A 21641-nucleotide genomic window follows, 5' to 3' on the forward strand; every position below is an offset into this window, starting at 1 on the left:
TGTAAAATCTTAACTAGCTTTTATATTTGACAAAATAGTAATTTAAGTTATTTAGTTTCTTGTATGTATATTTACCTTTGTCAACTTTATTCATTAATAAAAGAATAATGTTAAAAATATTCTAAGAGCTCTTAGTATTTAATTTTTACTATTAATTTATAAGGTAAAATCTTAACTAGCTTTTATATTTGACAAAATAATAATTTAAGTTCTTTTTCTAAATTGTAGGAATAATCATTTAATTATTTTTTTAATATTTAAAAATAGTCACTTTATTATTTTTCTAATACTTAGGACTTTGATCTAGAAATTTATGTTATTTAATTGGAATCCTTCTTATAAACTACATTTAGATTTACCGTATCGAATTCTAATCACTTGAGAAGTATTTTTTTTAATATTAGGTTTTTGAGTATCCTTTTTGTTATAAAAATTTAGTAGTATTTTTTTAATATTAGGTTTATGAGTATCTTTTTTGTTATAAAAGTTCCTTACTTTCCTTTTCATTATAGAAAATCTGGTTTTTGAGCTTCTGCTGTCATCTGGTGCACTGTGCTTCGCGATCGCGAAGCCATTCCTGCGATCGCGAAGAGAAAATTTTAAGCCGTGAGTTTTACTCTTCGCGTTCGCGAAGATAGGCACGCGAACGCGAAAGGCTAGCTCCCAGTACACTGCGAACGCGAGCTCAAAGCTGCGATCGCGAAGAAGGAATGATGCAGAAGCTGAAGCATCGAAATTGTGCTACGCGATCGCATAAACTTGTACGCGATCGCGTAAGGCTGAAAAGTTATTCTCTGCGATCGCATGGCCTTATACGCAATCGCGTAGTGTTAAACAAACCTAGGCAAATTTTGTTCTACGCGATCGCGAACGAATTTCCGCGATCGCGATGAATAAAAATCTAAAAAACAGAACTTGAGTTCTAGAAATGGAGTTTCGACCCATTTTCAACCATTTCTAATTTTTGAGCTCGGGTAAGGCGATTCTTGGGCGATTTTCACGGAAAAATATTGGGGTAAGTGTTCCTTATCCTATATTGATTATATTTCATGATTTCATATTCATTTATATCATGAATCCGTGAATTTATGGAAGAAAAATAAGATTTTTATAAAATCTTCCAAAAACGAAAATTTAAGATTTGATGGTCCATTTGACATCGAAATTTGATAAATTTTGTATGGTTGGACTCGTATCAGAACGGGTGTTCGAATTTCGTAAGTTTTTTCGAGATTTGAGACGTGGTCCCACTGTCGAATATTTTAATGAATTTCGAATTTTTATCCGAAAAATTAGTAAATTCATATGGAATCAATTCGTATGATTCGTATTGAGTATATCGAATTGTTTGTGAATAGATTTAAAGCTTTTGGAGATAAATATAAAATGAATAGTTGTGGTCGAGTGATTGATTGGAATTTGCAAAGCGAGGTAAGTGTCGTGGTTAACCTTGACTTAAGGGAATAGAACCCTTAAATTATTTGTTATGTGAATTGCATGTGAACAACGTATAGGCGAGGTGACGAGTGTCTATACGTCGTCAAATTAATTGTTTGCCTGCTTATTTAAAAAATCATAAATTATTTTAAATCATGAATTAATTATTATAATAATTGTTTCTCTCCTATTCTTTGTCAAATATTAATTCTTGAATTCCTGCATTAATTGTTACATGCTATTTGAATTATGTGCCTTAATTGTTATTTGACATTTAGCATATTAAATATTAAACTACATATTTTCTCTCTGATTTCCATAATAATTTGCTATTTGCCTTTGTTTGTTTCATAATTAAATTATAATTATTGTATGCTTGTTGTCTTATAATTTTATATTAATTATTGCATTTATTGGGGAAATTTCTTCTTTAAGAATTGGTAAATAAATATGTTGGAAGATCGGGTTGCACGCCGCAACAGAATTGATTATAATTAATATATTGGAGGATCGGGTTGCGCGCCGCAACAGACTTATTTAAAAGTCCATATTGGAGGATCGGGTTGCACGCCGCAACAGACTTATTAAAAGTCAACATTTGGGGGATCGGATTGCACGCCGCAATAGACTTATTTAAAATTCAATATATACACTTGATTAAAAATAATTATATGAGAGGATGGAAAATGAATATATTGTGAGAGCGGGTTGCACGCTGCAACAGAATTGAATGTGAATATATTGTGAGAGCGGGTTGCACGCTGCAACAGAATTGATGGAAATGATAATTGGTTATGACTGCTGAATTGACTTCAATTATTATTAATGAGTTACCAGATTTATTTATATTATTGTTGTTATTACTAATATTGCGTACATGTAATGTAAGTGACCCGCCTTAGCCTCGTCACTACTTCATCGAGGTTAGGCTCATCACTTACCAGTACATGGGGTCGGTTGTACTGATACTACATTCTATACTTCTTGTGCAGATTTTGGAGTTGGTCCCAGTGGCGTACCATAGACTTGCTCGGATTTCAGCTACTTAGAGGAGACTTGAGGTATAACTGCACGACGTCCGCAGTTCTAAAGTCCCTGTCTACTTTACTTCAGCTGTGTGTTTATTTCTAGACAGGTTTATTTTATTCAGGACCTTATTTGTATTATTCTAGAAGCTCGTGCACTTGTGACATCAAATTCTGGGATGGTATTGAGACACCGTTATTTTTATGGATTATTCACTATATTTCAGACTTTACTTCCTCAATCGTTCTTTGTTATTAATAAATTTAAAAATTGATTAAAAATTGGTTAATAATATTCTAACGTTGGCTTGTTTAACATGTGAAATGTTAGGCGCCATCATGGTTCGAAGGTGGGAATTTCGGGTCGTGACAGTTGGTATTAGAGCACTAGGTTACATAGGTCTCACGAGTCACGAGCAAGCTTAGTAGAGTCTGAAGGATCGGTACAGAGACGTATGTACTTATCTCTCAGAGGCTATGAAGTTTAGGAACAATATCACTTCTTTCTTATTCCGTCGTGCGAATTTATTCTATCATCAATGATTGAACCATTCTACTCTTATTCTCTCGCAGATGGTGAGAACATGTAATACCTCTATCGATGGACAGGGACCAGAACCCCCGGTGGCAACTATGGTCAGGGGTAGAGGTCGAGGCCGAGGTCGTGCTAGAGGCCGAGGTAGAGCTCAGTCCAGAGCTCGAGCAGCTGCACCTGTTGAAGAACCTCAGGTGGACCTTTAGGAGGAGGTTTCAGTTCAGAATGTATCAGTTGGACCAGTTCAGGTCCCGGAAGGATTCATAGCCACTCCAGTGCTTCAGGACGCTCTAGTCCAATTGGTGAGTCTTATGGAGAGCGTGGCCTAAAATGGTACATTTCCAGTGGCACCAACCGTCTCACAGGCTGGGGGAGGAGCACAAACTCCCCCTACTCCCGCTCCGGAGCAGATAGCTCCCCAGAATTAGGCTCCAGCAGCCCCGCCAGTTGGTGTAGTTCAGCCAATTGTTGCGGCACAGACCGGTGATAGGCCCGCCATGTCTTTTGAGGCCTTATTGAGACTGGATAAGTTTACTAAGCTCTTTCCAGTTTACTTCAGTGGTACACCTTCTGAGGACCCACAGGATTATCTTGAATGCTGCCACGAGGTGCTGCGGAACATGGGTATAGTTGAGACTATTGGGGTTGATTTTTCTGTATTTCAGATGACGGGTTCCACCAAGAGGTGGTGGAGAGATTATACATTGACCCGACTATTCGGATCTCCTGCACTTACCTGGGAGCAGTTCTCTCAGCTATTTCTGGAGAAGTTTCTCCCTATCACACTGAGAGAGGAATTCCGCAAGCAATTTGAGCGTCTACAGCAGGGCAGTATGACTGTTACTCAGTATGGGTCCCGTTTTATAGATTTGGCCCGTCATGCTCTCCTTTAACTACCTACGGAGGGAGAGAGAGTGAGGAGGTTCATTGAGGGACTCACTCACCCTATCAGACTTCAGATGGCCAAGAAGACTGAAAGTGAGATTTCTTTTCAGGCGGCTGCTAATGTCGCAAGGAGGATCGAGATGGTTTTTGCATAGGAAAGAGGGCAGAGGTCCGATAAGAGGCCTCATCAGTTCGGTGGTTTCAGTGGTGCCTTGTCTGGAGGTAGGGGTAATTTTAGTAGGGGTCATCCTCCCAGACCGTTTCATTCAGCACTTCATGCATCTCCCAGTGCTTCAGGGAGTCACGGTCCTATTATGCCTTACTCTAGGCAGCCGACATTCAGTGCACATTCAGCTCCTATCAGTGCTTCACCACTCTAGAGTTACTACAGTGGTTATCCAGCCCATTTGGGTCAGCTTCAGCTTCAGCAGCCACGGCATCAGGATGGGTGTTATGAGTGTGGGAACATTGGTCACATTAGGAGGTATTGCCCTAGATTGGCGAGTAACAAATCTCGGCAAGATTCTTGTGCCATCATACCAGAACTGGTTGCTTCACCGCCTGCTCAGCCAGCTAGAGGTGGAGGTCAGGCCAATAGAGGCGGAGGTCAGGCCATTAGAGATAGAGATCAGACTGTTAGAGGTGGAGGCTATCCAGTTAGAGGTCGTCCCAGGGACGCAGTTCAGAGTGGTGGGGCCCAACCCCGATTTTATGCTTTTCCAGCTAGGCCTGAGGCCGAGTCATCTGATGTTGTGATCACATGTATTATTCCAGTTTGCCATAGAGATGCTTCAGTTCTATTTGATCCAGGATCTACTTATTCCTATGTGTCCTCCTATTTTGCTTCATATTTGGTTGTGCCTTGTGATTCTCTGAGTGCTTCTGTGTGTGTATCTACACCGGTGGGAGACTCTGTTGTAGTAGATCATGTCTATCGTTCGTGTGTGGTTACTATTGGTAATCTTGAGACTAGTGTGGATCTTCTACTTCTTGATATGGTAGATTTTGATGTCATCTTGGGTATGGATTGGTTGTCCCCTTATCATGCTATATTGGATTGTCATGCCAAGACAGTGACCCTAGCTATGCCGGGGTTACCTCGGTTAGAGTGGAAAGGAATTCCTGGTCATTCTACCAGCAGGGTTATTTCTTATATTAAAGCTCGGCGTATGGTAAAGAAAGAGTGTCTAGCCTATTTGGCTTATATTCGCGATCCTAGTGCGGATGTTCTTTCTATGGACTCAGTACCAGTTGTTCGTGAATTTCCAGAAGTATTTTCTGCAGATTTGTCGGTGATGCCACCCGACAGAGATATTGACTTCTGTATTGATTTGATTCCGGGCACTCAGCCCATTTCTATTCCACCATACCGTATGGCCCCACCGGAGTTGAAAGAATTGAAAGAGCAGTTACAAGACTTGCTTGATCAGGGATTCATTAGACCCAGTGTCTCGCCCTGGGGTGCACCAGTATTATTTGTAAAGAAGAAAGATGGCTCGATGTGGATGTGTATAGAATATCGGCAGTTGAACAAGGCCAATATCAAAAACAAATATCCGCTGTCAAGAATTGATGACTTATTTGATTAGCTTCAGGGTGCCAAGGTATTCTCGAAGATCGATTTGAGGTCTGGTTACCATCAGTTGAAGATTAGGGCATCTGATGTCCCTAAAATAGCTTTTCGGACTCGGTATGGGCATTACGAATTCCTAGTGATGTCATTTGGGTTGACAAATGCCCCAACAGCATTTATGGATTTGATGAATCGGGTGTTCATGCCTTATTTGGATTCTTTTGTGGTTGTATTCATTGATGATATCTTGATTTACTCCAGCAGTCGAGAGGAGCATGAGCAGCATCTTCGAAGTGTGCTTCACACTTTGAAGAATAATCAGTTATATGCCAAGTTTTCAAAATGTGAGTTTTGGTTAGACTCAGTTGCCTTTTTGGGGCATGTTGTATCGGCAGAAGGCATAAAGGTGGATCCTAAGAAGATAGAGGCTGTTCAGAATTGGCCTAGAACTACTTTAGTTACAGAGATCCGGAGTTTTCTGGGTTTGGCAGGTTATTATCATCGGTTTGTGGAAGGGTTTTCAACTATAGCAAGCCCACTGACCAGACTGACCTAGAAAGGTGTCCTATTCAGATGGTCAGACGAGTGTGACTTGAGTTTTCAGAAACTCAAGACTGCTTTGACTACGGCGGCATTGTTGATATTACCCACAGGTTCAGGATCGTATACAGTATATTGTGATGCATCTCACATTAGGCTTGGTACAGTATTAATGCAAGATGGCAAGGTGATTGCATATGCATCGCGGCAGTTGAAAGTTCACGAGAAGAATTATCTAGTTCATGACTTAGAACTGGCAGCCATTGTTCATGCGCTGAAGATTTGGAGGCATTACCTCTACGGTGTCTCGTGTGAGGTATTTACTGATCATCGTAGCCTTCAGTATCTGTTCAAACAAAAAGATCTTAATTTGAGGCAGAAAAGATGGTTGGAGTTGTTGAAAGACTATGATATTACAATTTTGTATCACCCCGGCAAGGCCAATGTGGTGGTCGATGCTTTGAGTAGAAAGGCTGTGAGTATGGGCAGTCTTGCGTATATTCCGGTTGGTGAGAGGCCATTAGCCGCAGATGTTCAGACTTTGGCTAATCAGTTCGTGAGGTTAGATGTTTCAGAACCCAGTCGGGTTCTAGCTTGCACAATCGCTCGGTCTTCTTTATATGAGCGCATCAGAGAAAGGCAGTATGATGATCCTCATTTACTTGTCCTTAAGGACACGGTGCGGCACGGTGATGCTAAACAGGTTGTTGTGGGGAGAGATGGAGTTCTGCGAATGTAGGGTCGTAATTGTGTGCCTAATGTGGATAGGCTTCATGAATTAATTCTTGAAGATGCACACAGTTCCAGGTACTCTATTCATCCAGGTACCGCCAAAATGTATCAAGATTTGCGGCAACATTATTGGTGGAGGAGAATGAAAAAGGATATAGTTGTATATGTAGCCCGGTGTCTGAATTGTCAGCAAGTTAAATACAAGCATCAGAGACCTGGTGGTTTGCTTCAGAAGTTAGAAATTCCTGAATGGAAATGGGAGTGTATCACTATGGATTTTGTTGTTGGACTCTCACGGACTCAGAGAAAATTTGACGCAGTTTGGGTCATTGTGGACAGGTTAACCAAATCAGCACATTTCATTCCAGTGGTAGTTACCTATTCTTTAGAAAGGTTAGCTAAAATTTACATTCGTGAGATTGTCCGCCTTCACGGTGTGCCCGTGTCTATTATTTCAAATCGAGGTACGCAGTTTACCTCACATTTCTGGAGGGTTGTACAGCGTGAGTTAGGCACGTGGGTGGAGTTGAGTACAACATTTCATCCACAGACAGACGGACAGTCAGAGTGCACTATTCAGATATTGGAAGATATGCTCTGCGCTTGTGTTGTAGACTTTGGAGTTTCTTGGGATCATTTCTTGCCACTTGCGGAGTTTGCTTATAATAATAGCTACCAGTCGAGCATTCATGTGGCTCCATATGAGGCATTATATGGAAGGCGATGCCGTTCGCCAGTTGGCTGGTTTGAACCGGGAGAGGCTCAGTTATTGGGTACCGATTTGGTACAAGATGCCTTGGATAAGGTCAAGATTATTCAGGATCGACTTCGCACAACTCAGTCTAGGCAAAAGAGTTATGCTGATCGTAAAGTTTGTGATATTGCATTCATGGTTGGAGAAAGAATATTGCTCTGGGTTTCACCTATGAAAGGTGTAATGAGGTTCGGAAGGAAGGGCAAGTTGAGCCCTAGGTATATTGGACCCTTTGAAATTCTTGAAAGGGTGGGGGAAGTAGCCTACACAGGCTTGCATTACCACCTAGTTTATCAGCGGTTCATCCGGTGTTCCATGTGTCTATGCTCCGAAAATATCATGGTGATCCGTCCCATGTGTTAGATTTTAGCTCAGTCCAATTGGACAAAGATTTGACTTACGAGGAGGAGCCGGTGGCTATTCTAGCCTGGCAGGTCCGATAGTTGAGGTCTAAGAGTTATCCTTCAGTTCGGGTGCAATGGAGAGGTCAACTGGTAGAGGCATCTACCTGGGAGTCCGAGTCAGACATACAGAGTAAATATCCACACTTATTCACCAGCTCAGGTACTTTTTCCAACTCCGTTCGAGGACGAACGTTTGTTTTAGAGGTGGAGAATGTGATAATCCAAAATGTCATCTTTAAATTTAATAAGTAATTATGTATTCTAAGATCTCTAAAAGCACCATTTATCATTCCCCGACTTGCGTGCGCAGTCCGTACAATTTTTCAAAAAGTTTTTATGTGAAAAATAGATTAAAATGTGAAATAGAGCTTTAAAACTCAACTGAGTTGACTTTGGTCAACATTTTGAGCAAACGGATTCGGATAAGTATTTTGACAATTCCGGTAGGTCCGCATCGTGATTTGGGACTTGGGCGTATACCCGGAATCGAATTTCGAAGTCCCTAACCCGAGATATGGAATTTTGATAAAAAATTAAAAGCTTGAAAGCTTAATAATTTTAAGAAATTACTGATGTTGGATTTATTGACTCCGAGTCCGTATTTTGGTTTTGGAGCCCGGTATAGGTCCACTATAATATTTATGACTTGTCTGCCAAATTTGGTGAGAATCAGAGTTGATTTGACGTGATTCGGACGTCCGGTTGTGAAAATATAAGTTTTAAAATTTTCTTGCAAACTTCCTTTGATTTGATGTCCGATTCATAGTTCTACGTGTTATTTTGGCAATTTGATCGCGTGAACAAGCTCATATGATATTTTAGGACTTGGGTGCATGTTTGGTTTGGAGCCTCGAGGGCTCGGTGAGTTTCGGATAGGCTACGGGATGATTTTGAACTTAGAAAATCTGATTTTTGAGCTTCTGCTGTCATCTGGTGCACTGTGCTTCGCGATCGCGAAGCCATTCCTATGATCGCGAAGAGAAAGTTTTAAGCCGTGAGTTTTACTCTTCGCGTTTGCGAATATAGGCACGCGAACGCGAAAGGCTAGCTCCCAATGCACTGCTAACGCGAGCTCAAAGCTGCGATCGCGAAGAAGGAATGAGGCAGAAGCTGAAGCACCGAAATTGTGCTACGTGATCGCATAAACCTGTACGCGAACGCGTAAGGCTAAAAAATTGTTCTCTGCGATCGCATGGCCTTATACGCGATCGCGTAGTGTAAAACAAACCTGGGAAAATTTTGTTCTACGCGATCGCGAACGAATTTCCGCAATCGCGATGAATAAAAATCTGAAAAACAGAACTTAAGTTCTGGAAATGGAGTTTCGACCCATTTTCAGCTATTTTCAATTTTTGAGCTCGGGTAAGGCGATTCTTGGGCGATTTTCACGGGAAAACATTGGGGTAAGTGTTCCTTATCCTATATTGATTATATTTCATGATTTCATACTCATTTATATCATGAATCCATGAATTTATGGAAGAAAAATCAGATTTTTATAAAATCTCCCAAAAACAAAAATTTAAGATTTGATGGTCCATTTGACATCGAAATTTGATAAATTTTGTATGGTTGGACTCGTATCGGAACGGGTGTTCGGATTTCGTAAGTTTTTCCGAGATTTGAGACATGGTCCCACTGTCAAATATTTTAATGAATTTCAGATTTTTATCCGAAAAATTAATAAATTCATATGAAATTAATTCCTATGATTCGCATTGAGTATATCGAATTGTTTAAGAATAGATTTGAAGCTTTTGGAGACAAATTTAAAAGGAAAAGTTGTGGTCGAGTAATTGATTGGAATTTACAAAGTGAGGTAAGTGTCGTGGTTAACCTTGACTTGAGGGAATAGAACCCTTAAATTATTTGTTATGTGAATTGCATGTGAACAACGTATAGGCGAGGTGACGAGTGTCTATACGTCGTCAAATTAATTGTTTGCCTGCTTACTTGAAAAATCATAAATTATTTTAAATCATGAATTAATTATTATAATAATTATTTCTCTCCTATTCTTTGTCAAATATTAATTCTTGAATTCCTGCATTAATTGTTACATGCTATTTGAATTATGTGCCTTAATTGTTATTTGACATTTAGCATATTAAATATTAAACTGCATATTTTCTCTCTGATTTCCATAATAATTTGCTATTTGCCTTTGTTTGTTTCATAATTAAATTATAATTATTGTATGCTTGTTGTCTTATAATTTTATATTAATTGTTGCATTTATTGGGGAAATTTCTTCTTTAAGAATTGGTAAATGAATATGTTGGAGGATCGGGTTGCACGCCGCAACAGAATTGATTATAATGAATATATTGGAGGATCGGGTTGCGCGCCGCAACAGACTTATTTAAAAGTCCATATTGGAGGATCAGGTTGCACGCCGCAACAGACTTATTAAAAAGTTCATATTGGAGAATCGGGTTGAACGCCGCAACAGACTTATTAAAAGTCAATATTTGGGGGATCGGATTGCACGCCGCAATAGACTTATTTAAAAGTTAATATATACACTTGATTAAAAATAATTATATGAGAGGATTGAAAATGAATATATTGTGAGAGCGGGTTGCATGCTGCAACAGAATTGAATATGAATATATTGTGAGAGCGGGTTGCATGCTGCAACAGAATTGATGGAAATGATTGGTTATGACTGCTGAATTGGCTTCAATTATTATAAATGAGTTACCAGATTTATTTCTATTATTGTTGTTGTTACTAATATTGCGTACAGGTAATGTAAGTGACCCGCCTTAGCCTTGTCACTACTTCGTCGAGGTTAGGCTCAGCACTTACCAGTACATGGGGTCGGTTGTATTGATACTATACTCTGCACTTCTTGTGCAGATTTTGGAGTTGGTCCCAGCGGCGTACCATAGACTTGCTCGGATTTCAGCTACTCAGAGGAGACTTGAGGTATAACTGCACGACGTCCGTAGTTCTGAAGTCCCCGTCTACTTTACTTCAGCTGTGTGTTTATTTTTAGACAACTTTATTTTATTTAAGCCCTTATTTGTATTATTCTAGAAGCTCGTGCACTTGTGACATCAAATTCTGGGATGGTATTGAGACACCGTTATTTTTATGGATTATTCACTATATTTCAGACTTTACTTCCGCAATTGTTCTTTGTTATTAATAAATTTAAAAATTATTTAAAAATTAGTTTATATTATTCTAACATTGGCTTGCCTAACAAGTGAAATGTAAGGCATCATCACGGTCCAAAGGTCGGAATTTCGGGTCGTGACAGGTATGTCATAACGATTTTCTTATTACTCTTAACATAGCGTTCTTATTGGATAAAAATTATAATTACATTTAACTATGTAAAACTTGGGATGAGTTAATATTAAGATTTGAATCAACAAAAATAAAGTATTATCTTTAATGTTAAGAAGAAATAATTAAGTCATTAAATTAATTAACCAAAGAAAGTCTTTAAATTAACTAATTTGCAAAAAATTCGAGTCATTCTTTTCGAAATACATCATATAAATCAGTTGTAGTATAGTATTAAGAATCAAATTGTTAAAAGCACAAACATTAAACAATAAGGGTGAAATATTAGAAGATAAAATATATTCTAAGTGAGTTGTCATTAATTATTTTATTTCTTTTGGTATCCATTTAAACAAAAGACAAAACCCTATAATTTTCTATATACTAAGTTTCTTATTGTATAATATTAACTTAATATAGACATTTTAAAACTTAGCATTTGATAACCTGATTTGTGTATCCCTCTCGTACACACATTTTATTCATTGATGCTAGGCACACGTGCAACGCACGTACACTAAAGCTAGTATTAAAAGTATTTATACTATATTAAAAGCACGAACCCTTAGCGAAATATCGTTCGCATTTTTTATCCTTTTAAAATAAAGTTTACACTGGACAAGATAGTCTTTCGATTATTTTCTTAATATTTAGAAATATTATTTAATTATTTCCCTATATTTAGGAATAAAGATTTAATACGTTGGAGTATCAAATTTCTCTTTTTAGGTTTAGAAGGGTCTTTTTTAGTTAATAAAATTTTGACATATTATTCACACGCAACTCATTTTGACATATTATTCAAATTTCATGTTCATTCATAGGTTGTACTCCTTTTAGGTTTAGTAAAAACACAAAACACTTTGAATTTCTTTTTGATTTAGGAGTCTTTATTTTTTTAATAATATTTTCTTTGTCTATTTGAACTATACACAATTAAACCTTATTTGCATTATATAAGCGACTACTTCTATTAAAGAAACTATGATTCCATATTTTATTATCAAAACTTTGTGTTGTTCGAGTATTGAGCAAAAAGATTTTGTATTAGTAGTTGAATTTTGAATTCACGTATTTGTATTAGTAGTTGAATTCATTCGCAGACTAATTTGAATTTTGCATTCACGTATATTATTTATATTATTTTTAAAAGTTTATTCTTATTAATACGAGGATCACGCGCTATATTAAAAGTACGAAACCCCTTAGTGAAATATCGTTCGTCTTTTTTTACCCTTTAAAAATAAGTTTTACACTAGACAAATTAGTCATTTAATGCTTTGGTAATATTTAGGAGTAATGTTTTCCTTATTTTAACTACTTTGTAAGAATTTCTATATAAGATTTTAAAATTTTTACCTTATAAATTATTTTTTCTTGTTTGAACTATGTAATATAAATATAATATTATTTGAAAATTTAGATGGGAGAGCATTCTTGCCTATGTTCCTCCTCTATTTTATTTATTTATTAACTCATGTAGTTATTTCTAATTTTAAAGCTTAATTTGGTAGGTTTTAGTGTTCCCTAATAAGGATGCAATATCAAAAAAATAAAAGACAATATTTTTTAGATAGTATCTATTATTAGGTTTACAAATTGTAGTTATTTTCATAAAATTAATTTGTAAGTGTTTCTTTAAATTGAAAGCTTAATTGATAATTTATATTCTTTCTTGCTTGGATTTTTGAAGACACGGTACCTCTTTCATCTTTATTTCATTGCTCAAATAATTTATAATAAAATATTTATATAACTTTTTAATATCTTGTACTTATTGAGATAGTATATTGAAATGCAAAACTATAGAAAGTCAAACAATAAAATATACAACCTGCAGACTAGGCGTTATTTTCGTTTTAAATTAGTTTGCTTTGATATTTGAGCTCAACTTTACGTCAACGTCACTTTCTACAATGGAAAAGTAAAGGATTTCACATGCAAGGGTCCATCAATGGAGCGTGAGAGCCATGTGCTAAGAGGCAGTAACCTAAACTTGAAAATGCAGAGATAACAAAAACATTTAAAATGAGAGAAATTAAATTAAATTACATATAGAGAGAGCTATTCTCACGGATCTTGCCTGCCTTTTATGGTCCATACTATCTTTTCTTTAAAATATTGTAAACTATATATAGGTGACACGTATATTCTATATAAACCACTCATTTTTGTGTTCTTAGCCAATAGTAAGTTATAGATCCTAATAGGTAGTACTAAGAATATCTGTAGGAGAACATCTTTTTACGAGATCAATCATGGCGACTTATCATCAGAACAGAAAAGTATCTTCCTTGGTCCGAACGATCACATCTCCTTTCAGAAAAGCTCGACGAACGTTGTTCAATCAACAATCACCAAGGGATAAGAAGTCGCAACAAGAAGGTATGTAAAGTATATTGCATATGTTGTGTGTGTCACAAAAGCTAATCTAGGATTTAGAGTAACACAACAACAATCCAGTATAATTTCATAAGTGAGGTTTGGGGAGGTTAGTATGTGCGCCAACCTTACCCTTACTCTGAGGGGTAGAAAAGTTATTTTCGATTTAGGATTTAGAGTCAGTAAGTACGAAATGTGTCTGTATAACGTTTAAGCATAAACTTCTTAGCTTATGTACTTGTGGATTGACTTAAAAGCAACGAGTTCAGTTTGATTTGCATTTGTATGTGTCAGTTCTCTGTCGATTTTCTGTCGTTATTTTATCGACTGATAATAGACTCTTTTGTGGTTGCAGGGCCGGAAAACCATATAGTAAATTTACAAGTTGAAGTAATGGCTTGTCCATACGAAGATGTTCAAGTGATGTGGTCAATTTTAGACAAGTCGAAGCCTAGAAATTGAACCTTTGTTTTTTTTTTTTTGGCATAAGTTTGTTTGGAGAATCTATCAAGAATCAAGCCAATCTGTATATACTTGATTGTTGTCTTGTTGATGTGGTGGCTATAATCTGACGCCCAAAAGCAAGATTTGGGGTTTGTTATTGCCTCTAGTTTGGTATTTCCCCCCACACAAAGAAGAAAGAGAAAAGAAAAAAGAGATATAGACAGTTGATTAGGTAGAGAAACAGTTGACAAATTGGTTGTATTCAAGCTCAGACTTGTTTTGATACCGATTTGTTTTTTTGGTTCTTTCAGCTAATCCCCATGATTAATGGAAAATCATGGAGAGATTATACTGTATTGGATTTGCATTATTATCTAAAATCATTTCAATTATACATTCAAGTGTTGTTTGATTCACACACTAGCTATGCAAGAATTATTATTTATGCGATAAATATTAGTAATATATATGATGCAATTAATAATTGGTATCATGATGTGATCAATAAATCAAGAAATTATTATTTGATGATTGAGATTGTTATGCCGAAATTACTTTAATAGCATTATTAAGGTTTTGTATTTTAATGGATGCATTGCTAGTAGACATTCTTATTCATATTATATTTAAAATAAAATAAATATATAAATTATTGCATAACATAAGTAATGCAGATATTATATGATATTGTCAACCAAATGTTGCATTAGTTATTCATATATTATTTTTCTAATACGATTAAATGCTGCATTATGCGACGATTATCTTTTCATATGCAGTCAACCCAACATTGTATCGTTTTATTTGAAACTTGATGCCAGTATTAATCATACTAATAAAATCAAATTAGTATGTTTCCCAAAATCTAGCTGAGGTCTGTACTACCAAAATAACCATGATCTGCATTAAGTTTGTCTAAATTGAAAGGCAATATCATAAAAAGTTGGAAGTACAAAGGGAATCTAAGTTCTGATGTAAAGGAACCATAAAACCAAAAAGAATTGCAGATCATACATTTAAACTCCAGTTCATCTCACTTCTTAGACATGAGTTTTACAAACTGGGAACAAATGGGAAGATCACAAAAGGTCATTTGCACAACAAAAAAGAAGAACAAAAGAAATCTGCACTTTCTAAAACTGAAGGCCGTGTTCTCTTGCAGCATCAGCAAGAGCTTCAATCCGCCCATGGTAAGGATAACCTCCTCGGTCGAAGGCTACTTTAGTGATTCCTTTCTCTAGACAGGCCTTAGCAATAACCTCCCCAACTTTCTTCGCCACGTCCTGCAAACAAAAGCTTGTTATGATGAGCATGCTGTTCATAAACAAGCATAAAAAGTATTCAAACAACTAAACTCTGATACAAGAAAACTGTCGAGATAATCACAGATTCACAATCACATCATATAATAAATCTCTCCTCTTTAAATAACACCCTTCCAAGTGTTTTTCTGTTTTCTGTTTCTTAGTTTGTTTAATCATTTTCGTATGGAGGAGAGGAGCGGTTTCCCCTGTGCCTAAGAGGTTCAGAAAAGAGATGCAAATTTGAAAATGAAAATGGAACAAATCCACAAAATCTTCAATGTTGCAACTGACGGTACCACGTGATAGTACGTATATGTTTTATGGAATAATATCTAACAGCATCAATACGATCCTAGTCGACGGAAAGAATTCCACCATGAACATAACTCAGCACATGTATGCATAGGGAGATAAGGCGAAGGTTGTTAAATTTCCACGAATGTGCAATCAAGCAAGGTTATAAGCATGGAGCCTCAGGGCATTTTAACGACAAGAGCAACAATTTCAGACGACCTAGTAATAAAGACAAAGACAACAACAGTATCTTGTGTATCTTTGCAGGGAAATACAAAATTTGGATAATGAGAACCAAACAGCTCTTCTCATAATCCCTCTTAAATCCGCATTACCCTAATCTTCTGATTTAAAGTATTATCTTTATACTTCCCACTTCACTTCTGATCTTTTAAGTCCAGCCTCACAAGGATGTTCTCCGCCCCAAACAAATCCTATAGAGCCTCTAAAGGATATTCTTTCCTTCCATATAAAGAGCAATTTTTCTCTTCTAAGGACAGGTTATCTAAAATTACAGTTAAGGTCCTCTTCTGAAGGCAGGTTTTTGTAATGCCACCTCCACAACAAAAATATAAGCTGATAAATTTACATGCAATCATGTAAACTGTAAAGAGAGCAAAAAATTTGGATGGTATTTGTCGTACAATTTGAAACTTTCTGCAACAGACAATTGAAAACTTCAGATAGTCAGAGGTATATTCTTTCTTCTTCTATCCAGCAAACAAGGGATGAAGTGATAAAACTTGGGCAGAAGTTTTCCTGCCAGGTTGTGCCAGTTCTCTAATTTTTCTGCTCCAAAAGTCGGTAGTTCTTACAATATCTTTGAATCTCCCAATTTAGTCTTCAGGCTCAAGAAAGTAAAAATTTTTCAAGTCTTAACTCTCTACTTCTCTTTTGGATGATAAAAGTAGCTTGAGATCATTTAACTACAAGCAAGATTATTTTAGCATATTATTGGAAATGTTTACTAGTGAACTATTTAAAATATATTTGTATAATTCATTTCTTACAACCTCTATCTAACCAAACTTTCTGCTCTTTATATGTATGTATTTGCCAAATTTAAGTATCTAACGCTAAATGCATCAGGTATTTGAGCACTTTTCAGTTCAAGAGATTCAACTCTTTCCAGTTTTTGTAAAAAACACACAGGACAAGGAAAATGTGTAGTCCAGAGCTCACAAAGGGAAACGTTTCCGAATTCTAGGAACATGACTCAAATTCAGCTGATTCAGGACGACCTTCCCATAGTTGTTTTTTTCTTCCAGAATTTCATCTCTTGATCCGCCTCACTCTCTCATACAGTCATATATACTTTTCTAAGCATTGCCGTTAACCTTTTTGAGAAAACATATTTGAGAACTTACTGCAGTGGGGCCAGCAGAGTAGTCGAATTCCTCAGAGATCGGTTTCTGCATTGTTGAAGCAGATGCCAGTGTGTGCATCTTGGAGTCATCAATTACTTGAACATAGATGTGCTTGTTGGAACGGAAGACACACAATCTTGGTCTTTCAGGTGTCCCTTCAACCTGAAAGTCAAAAGATGTGTTGTAGACTTGATCTAGATGAATAATGCACTTTAAGACTCGTGCAAGAGAGTGCGATCTTGCATAAGCCAAAAAGAGGACCAAAAAGAATAGGACCAAGAAAGAGAAACCACATCATGACCACAGGTCAAATAACAATTAAACAAGTGGCATATCAATCACAAACAGACGTTCAACAAGAAAAAAATTCTATTCTATTTAAAAAATAAAAAAACTATTTCATATTGTTGAGACGGAAACAAAGAGAAAGGTGGTCGAGGGTTAATTACCTGGTTATATGATGTATAGAAACATGTGCAAATTGTCTTATGCAAGTGTGGATGTATCGTTCTTCGATTTCACAATTACAAGATTAGAAGATTTAAGGTCTCAAATCAACAAGGAAAAAGAGAGGCCATCTTTTCAACACAGTTGAATAGAGGTGCTTTCTTTGTCTAAGGAATCAATATAAACAGACAACTCTCATTCTCTCGACAAGCATCTTCGTGCCAAAATGTTGATGACTTTTTATATTAAATTGCTTTTAAGGAACCATATTTTCAAGAAAGCATATGTAATGCTGCTAAACACCAAAGATGATCCATCTATCCCTTGTTTCCTCCATAATTTCTGGTAACGCAACCAACTTGATAGTGGAATTCTTGGAAAGAGACGAATCTAACATAGCTTCCTACAATTCTAGGAAGGATATCAGACAATAAATTTTCTTTCCCCTCCAATTCAACATCAACATTTATCAAGCTCAACAACAATGCTATCTTAACTTCTTTCCTTGCCTCTTTACCACTCCCTTTTCTCTGCACAACCTTCTTCGATTCCAAAACCCCAGTTAGTCCAAGTATTTTCTGCAAATTTTTAGCTGAAAGAACACTTTTCAGGTCTGACCAATATCAAAGCTTCTTCAAGCAAATTTCAAATGCAACAAATGGCTTTGTCTTTTTTATTTTATTTTTATTTTGCACTCGGTGTCCGGTTTCTGCATTGGAGACCGACTAAATCCAAATTTGCGCCAGGAAGTCATACATTAGGGGGTAAAGCGCTCCCTAACAATGACTCTATAACCAGGGCTCAAACTAGAGATATCTCTGATTAAGTACGAAGAAGTACTTACCACTCCACCACAACCCTTGTTGGTACAAATGGCTTTGCATTTTCACAGTTAAACAAGATTAATTCTCTCCACTCCCCACCTGCCCCTCCATGCCCCCCAAGAAAACCCCAATCAGAAAAGGTGGATTTTTGTTATGCTCTGCTAGTTATACACTCCATTGCACCACTAACCCAATATTTGGGACTTGGGAATTGTACAACCCAGAATGCATGGAGTACAAATTACACATATTGGTAAAAACAAGACTAACCTTACCAAAACTTAAAAAACCCCATTGAAAAGGTGGTTCTTTTTGCTTCCTCTGAGAGCTAAACACCCCCATTGCCCCACAAATTCAATTTTTAGGACTTGGGATTAGTACAACGCTTAATGCATAGAGCACAAATTCAAGAACCCATTAAGAAATTGCTATGCTACATATTGGTAAAAACAAAATTAACCTTGCCAAAAAGAAAAAAAACCAATTGACATGGCTACATTGTACAACAAATTCACTAACTGGGACATGGATTTTTACAACTCTGAATGCATAGAGTACAAATTCAAGTCCCTAAGAAGAGATGCCACATATTGGTAAGAAGAAGATTAACGTAAGACATTGTAGGGAATTGAGTTTAATACCTTCTTGCGAATACGAACATGTCGGGCAGTTCTGTCTTCCCGTCTGGTTGTGGCCTTGGCTTCAACTGTAAGAGGCAGAGCTAACGTCACCAATTTGGTACGGAATGGAAGGCTAAGCTGCTTGTTATCGGCGCAAGCGTTGTGAAGAAAAGAAAGTGAAAGTGAAGTACAAGCCATGGCTTTTTTGGTTCAAATATGATCTTCAGGATAAGAAGTGGATGAGTCGAGAGCTTATATATACTACAAGGAAGAAAGCATAACAGGAAAACGACGTCGTTACGTCGGTCTAATTGACAGAACGTCTCCGTTGTATGTAATAAGAATAAGAAAATTGAAACTAACAAAAAAGAAATTAGTGTAATATATGCGAACTGTTTTAGCATATAACCAACACAGTAAGGACTAAACTGCAAACCCGTAGGCTATTTGTGTAAAGATCTCTTTATAAAATGGCCTATATTGCTATTTCGGAATTTTCAGAACCCACTATTGTTTAGTGGCTATTAATTTTCTATAGCTACAATATACATAATTACTTTTATAGCTACCATATACATGATTACTTCTTATAGCTATTATTCAGTTGTTACAGCAGTGTATTTGCGTTGAATACAGCAGCAAAAAACACCTAAAAATCAGCGCAGTTCAGCTATACGTGCATGTATTCATATGTATTAGCGCAATGTATTCATGAATATAGCAACAAAAAGCGCCTAAAATCACCAGTCCATACTCGCATGTATTCACATGGATTCACGTTGCTGTATTCACGAATATAACAACAAAAACCGCCTAAAATCAGGGCAGTCCAGCTGTACACGCATGTATTCACATGTATTCGCGACATGTATTCATTTATACAGTAACGACAATCACCTTAAAAATAGGTATTCACTGTATTTAACTGTATTCAATGTAATTATATAATTTCAAAGCTTCACTTTGTTTCACTCTTTTGTCCAGCAGTATATATTTAACAGTATGTATTCAATGTATTGTAGAATGTATTCATATATTTTTTAATTAATATAATTTATGTATTCAGATTTATATATGTATTCAAATGTATCTGCAGTATATATTCATATGTATTTGCACTATAGATAACCTGCTATACTTCATGTATTCAATGTATTTTTATGTATTTAACTGCATTCAATGTAATTATATAATTTCAATATATAAATCTATTTGTAAAGATACCATTAAAAATATTTTAGTAAAGATACCACTAAAAAAAGAAAAGGATGGATTGAATCTCTGAAGATTGCTCTGTTTTTGGGGTGTTTTTCGGTTGAGTATCTTTTCTATAACTGGAAATATAAATTTTGTGTGTTATAATTGAGTTTGTTGAGTTATATTAGGAGTCTATCGCGTTAATTGATTCACTTACTATTTTTAAACAACTGAAAACCTTTTTTTCGCAAATTCCATTACTGTATTCACGAGTACAGCTCGCGAATGCAGTCGAATACATTCTCTGCTTAGCTGGATTCCCCTGTTTTCCGCCGAGTTTTACTATTGTATTCATGAATATAGTAGCAAAAATACATTGAATACAGTCTATAACAACTGAAAACATAACTATAGTAAGTAATTTAGTAAATGATAGCTACAGCAAGCTAATAATCACTAAAACATAGTGGTTTCTGAAAATTCTCTCTTATAGAAATGTGCCTATTAATCATAATCTAGTACGCGCTGTTTTAGAATGAGAAAATACCAGCTATGTTCGTTTATAAGTAGCTTATTACAAAAATTGGCCAATTCATAAAGTATTATTAATATTAACTAAATATTACTAATATTAGTCAATTAGCTATTTTGTAGCTAAAAAAAATTAAATTTTTTCTTTCTTTTGAGTGAGTGTTATTAGAATTGATTGGGTACATGAATCTCAGTTGGGATGATTTGGTGGAGTTTTGAGATAGTTTGAATTGAAAATTCAAAGTATAAGATGAACATAAAAAAAAATGATATGTGTATCACATATGTATCGTATTTGTATCAAATGTGTATCACATGTATACCCATATATACCCGTGTGTGAGAACATGCGCGATACATGTGTTGCAGAAGAATTTTTTGAACTCGATTTTAACTATGAATTTTGATATAAAATCAGTCCAAATCCCCTCCAATCTTCCTCAAATTTAGTATATTTACTCATCTATATGTTTTCAATGAATCTCAACCATACCCATTGAAAAATATCTTTTTTTGCTTAGATTTATATATATATATATATATATATATATATATATATATATATATATATATATATATATGTTTGTCACCTTATTTACTACCTCATCCATGAAATGATTAGAGGTTGATAAGTTGGGACTTATTTGGGACATTTTCGTAAGATTTCCTTTTAGAATACCATCCTACTAACATGGCATATATAATTTGGTACGATATTACAAAATAATCATAATCTAGTACGTACTGATTTAGATTATTGTATTCGGGTGAAACCGAACCCATAAGCCGACCCGGTTCCCGATAAAATAAATCGAGTAAGGAACGCGATGACAAGGAACCAAAATCAAGGTAAGAGACTCGTCGAGTCAGGTACCTGGGGCACGACGCCCGCCCTCGAGTATATCGAGGCCATGACCCTAGGATCGGTCAAATCCCAAAAGATTTTGGAGAGTATTATTGGGCAATCGAACACGATTAACAGAAGGCCATAATATCCGTGACCAATCGGGTATCACGACGCAGATCTCGGCACGTACCGACGAGAATCC

The 21641-nt window shown here is 36.2% G+C and overlaps 1 protein-coding gene and 1 long non-coding RNA gene across 2 annotated transcripts; one reads left to right on the forward strand and one right to left on the reverse strand.

Moving 5' to 3' along the window:
* The first annotated feature begins 13367 nt into the window (after positions 1-13367).
* LOC107771279 (uncharacterized) lies at positions 13368-14398 on the forward strand. Its single transcript, XR_012699470.1, has 2 exons — positions 13368-13567; positions 13920-14398. It is a non-coding gene; the product is annotated as an uncharacterized LOC107771279 (long non-coding RNA).
* A 520-nt stretch (positions 14399-14918) lies between these two features.
* On the reverse strand, positions 14919-19104 carry LOC107771278 (large ribosomal subunit protein uL18c). The gene is made up of 3 exons (XM_016590620.2): positions 18886-19104; positions 16974-17135; positions 14919-15291 (listed from the first exon to the last, which is right to left on the reverse strand). The coding sequence occupies exons 1-3, from the start codon at positions 19060-19062 to the stop codon at positions 15142-15144; spliced, it is 489 nt and encodes a 162-aa protein (XP_016446106.1). The 5' UTR covers positions 19063-19104; the 3' UTR covers positions 14919-15141.
* Positions 19105-21641: the final 2537 nt, after the last annotated feature.

Source organism: Nicotiana tabacum, chromosome 15 (genome assembly GCF_000715075.1).
Source record: "Nicotiana tabacum cultivar K326 chromosome 15, ASM71507v2, whole genome shotgun sequence".
Lineage (NCBI taxonomy): Eukaryota > Viridiplantae > Streptophyta > Magnoliopsida > Solanales > Solanaceae > Nicotiana > Nicotiana tabacum.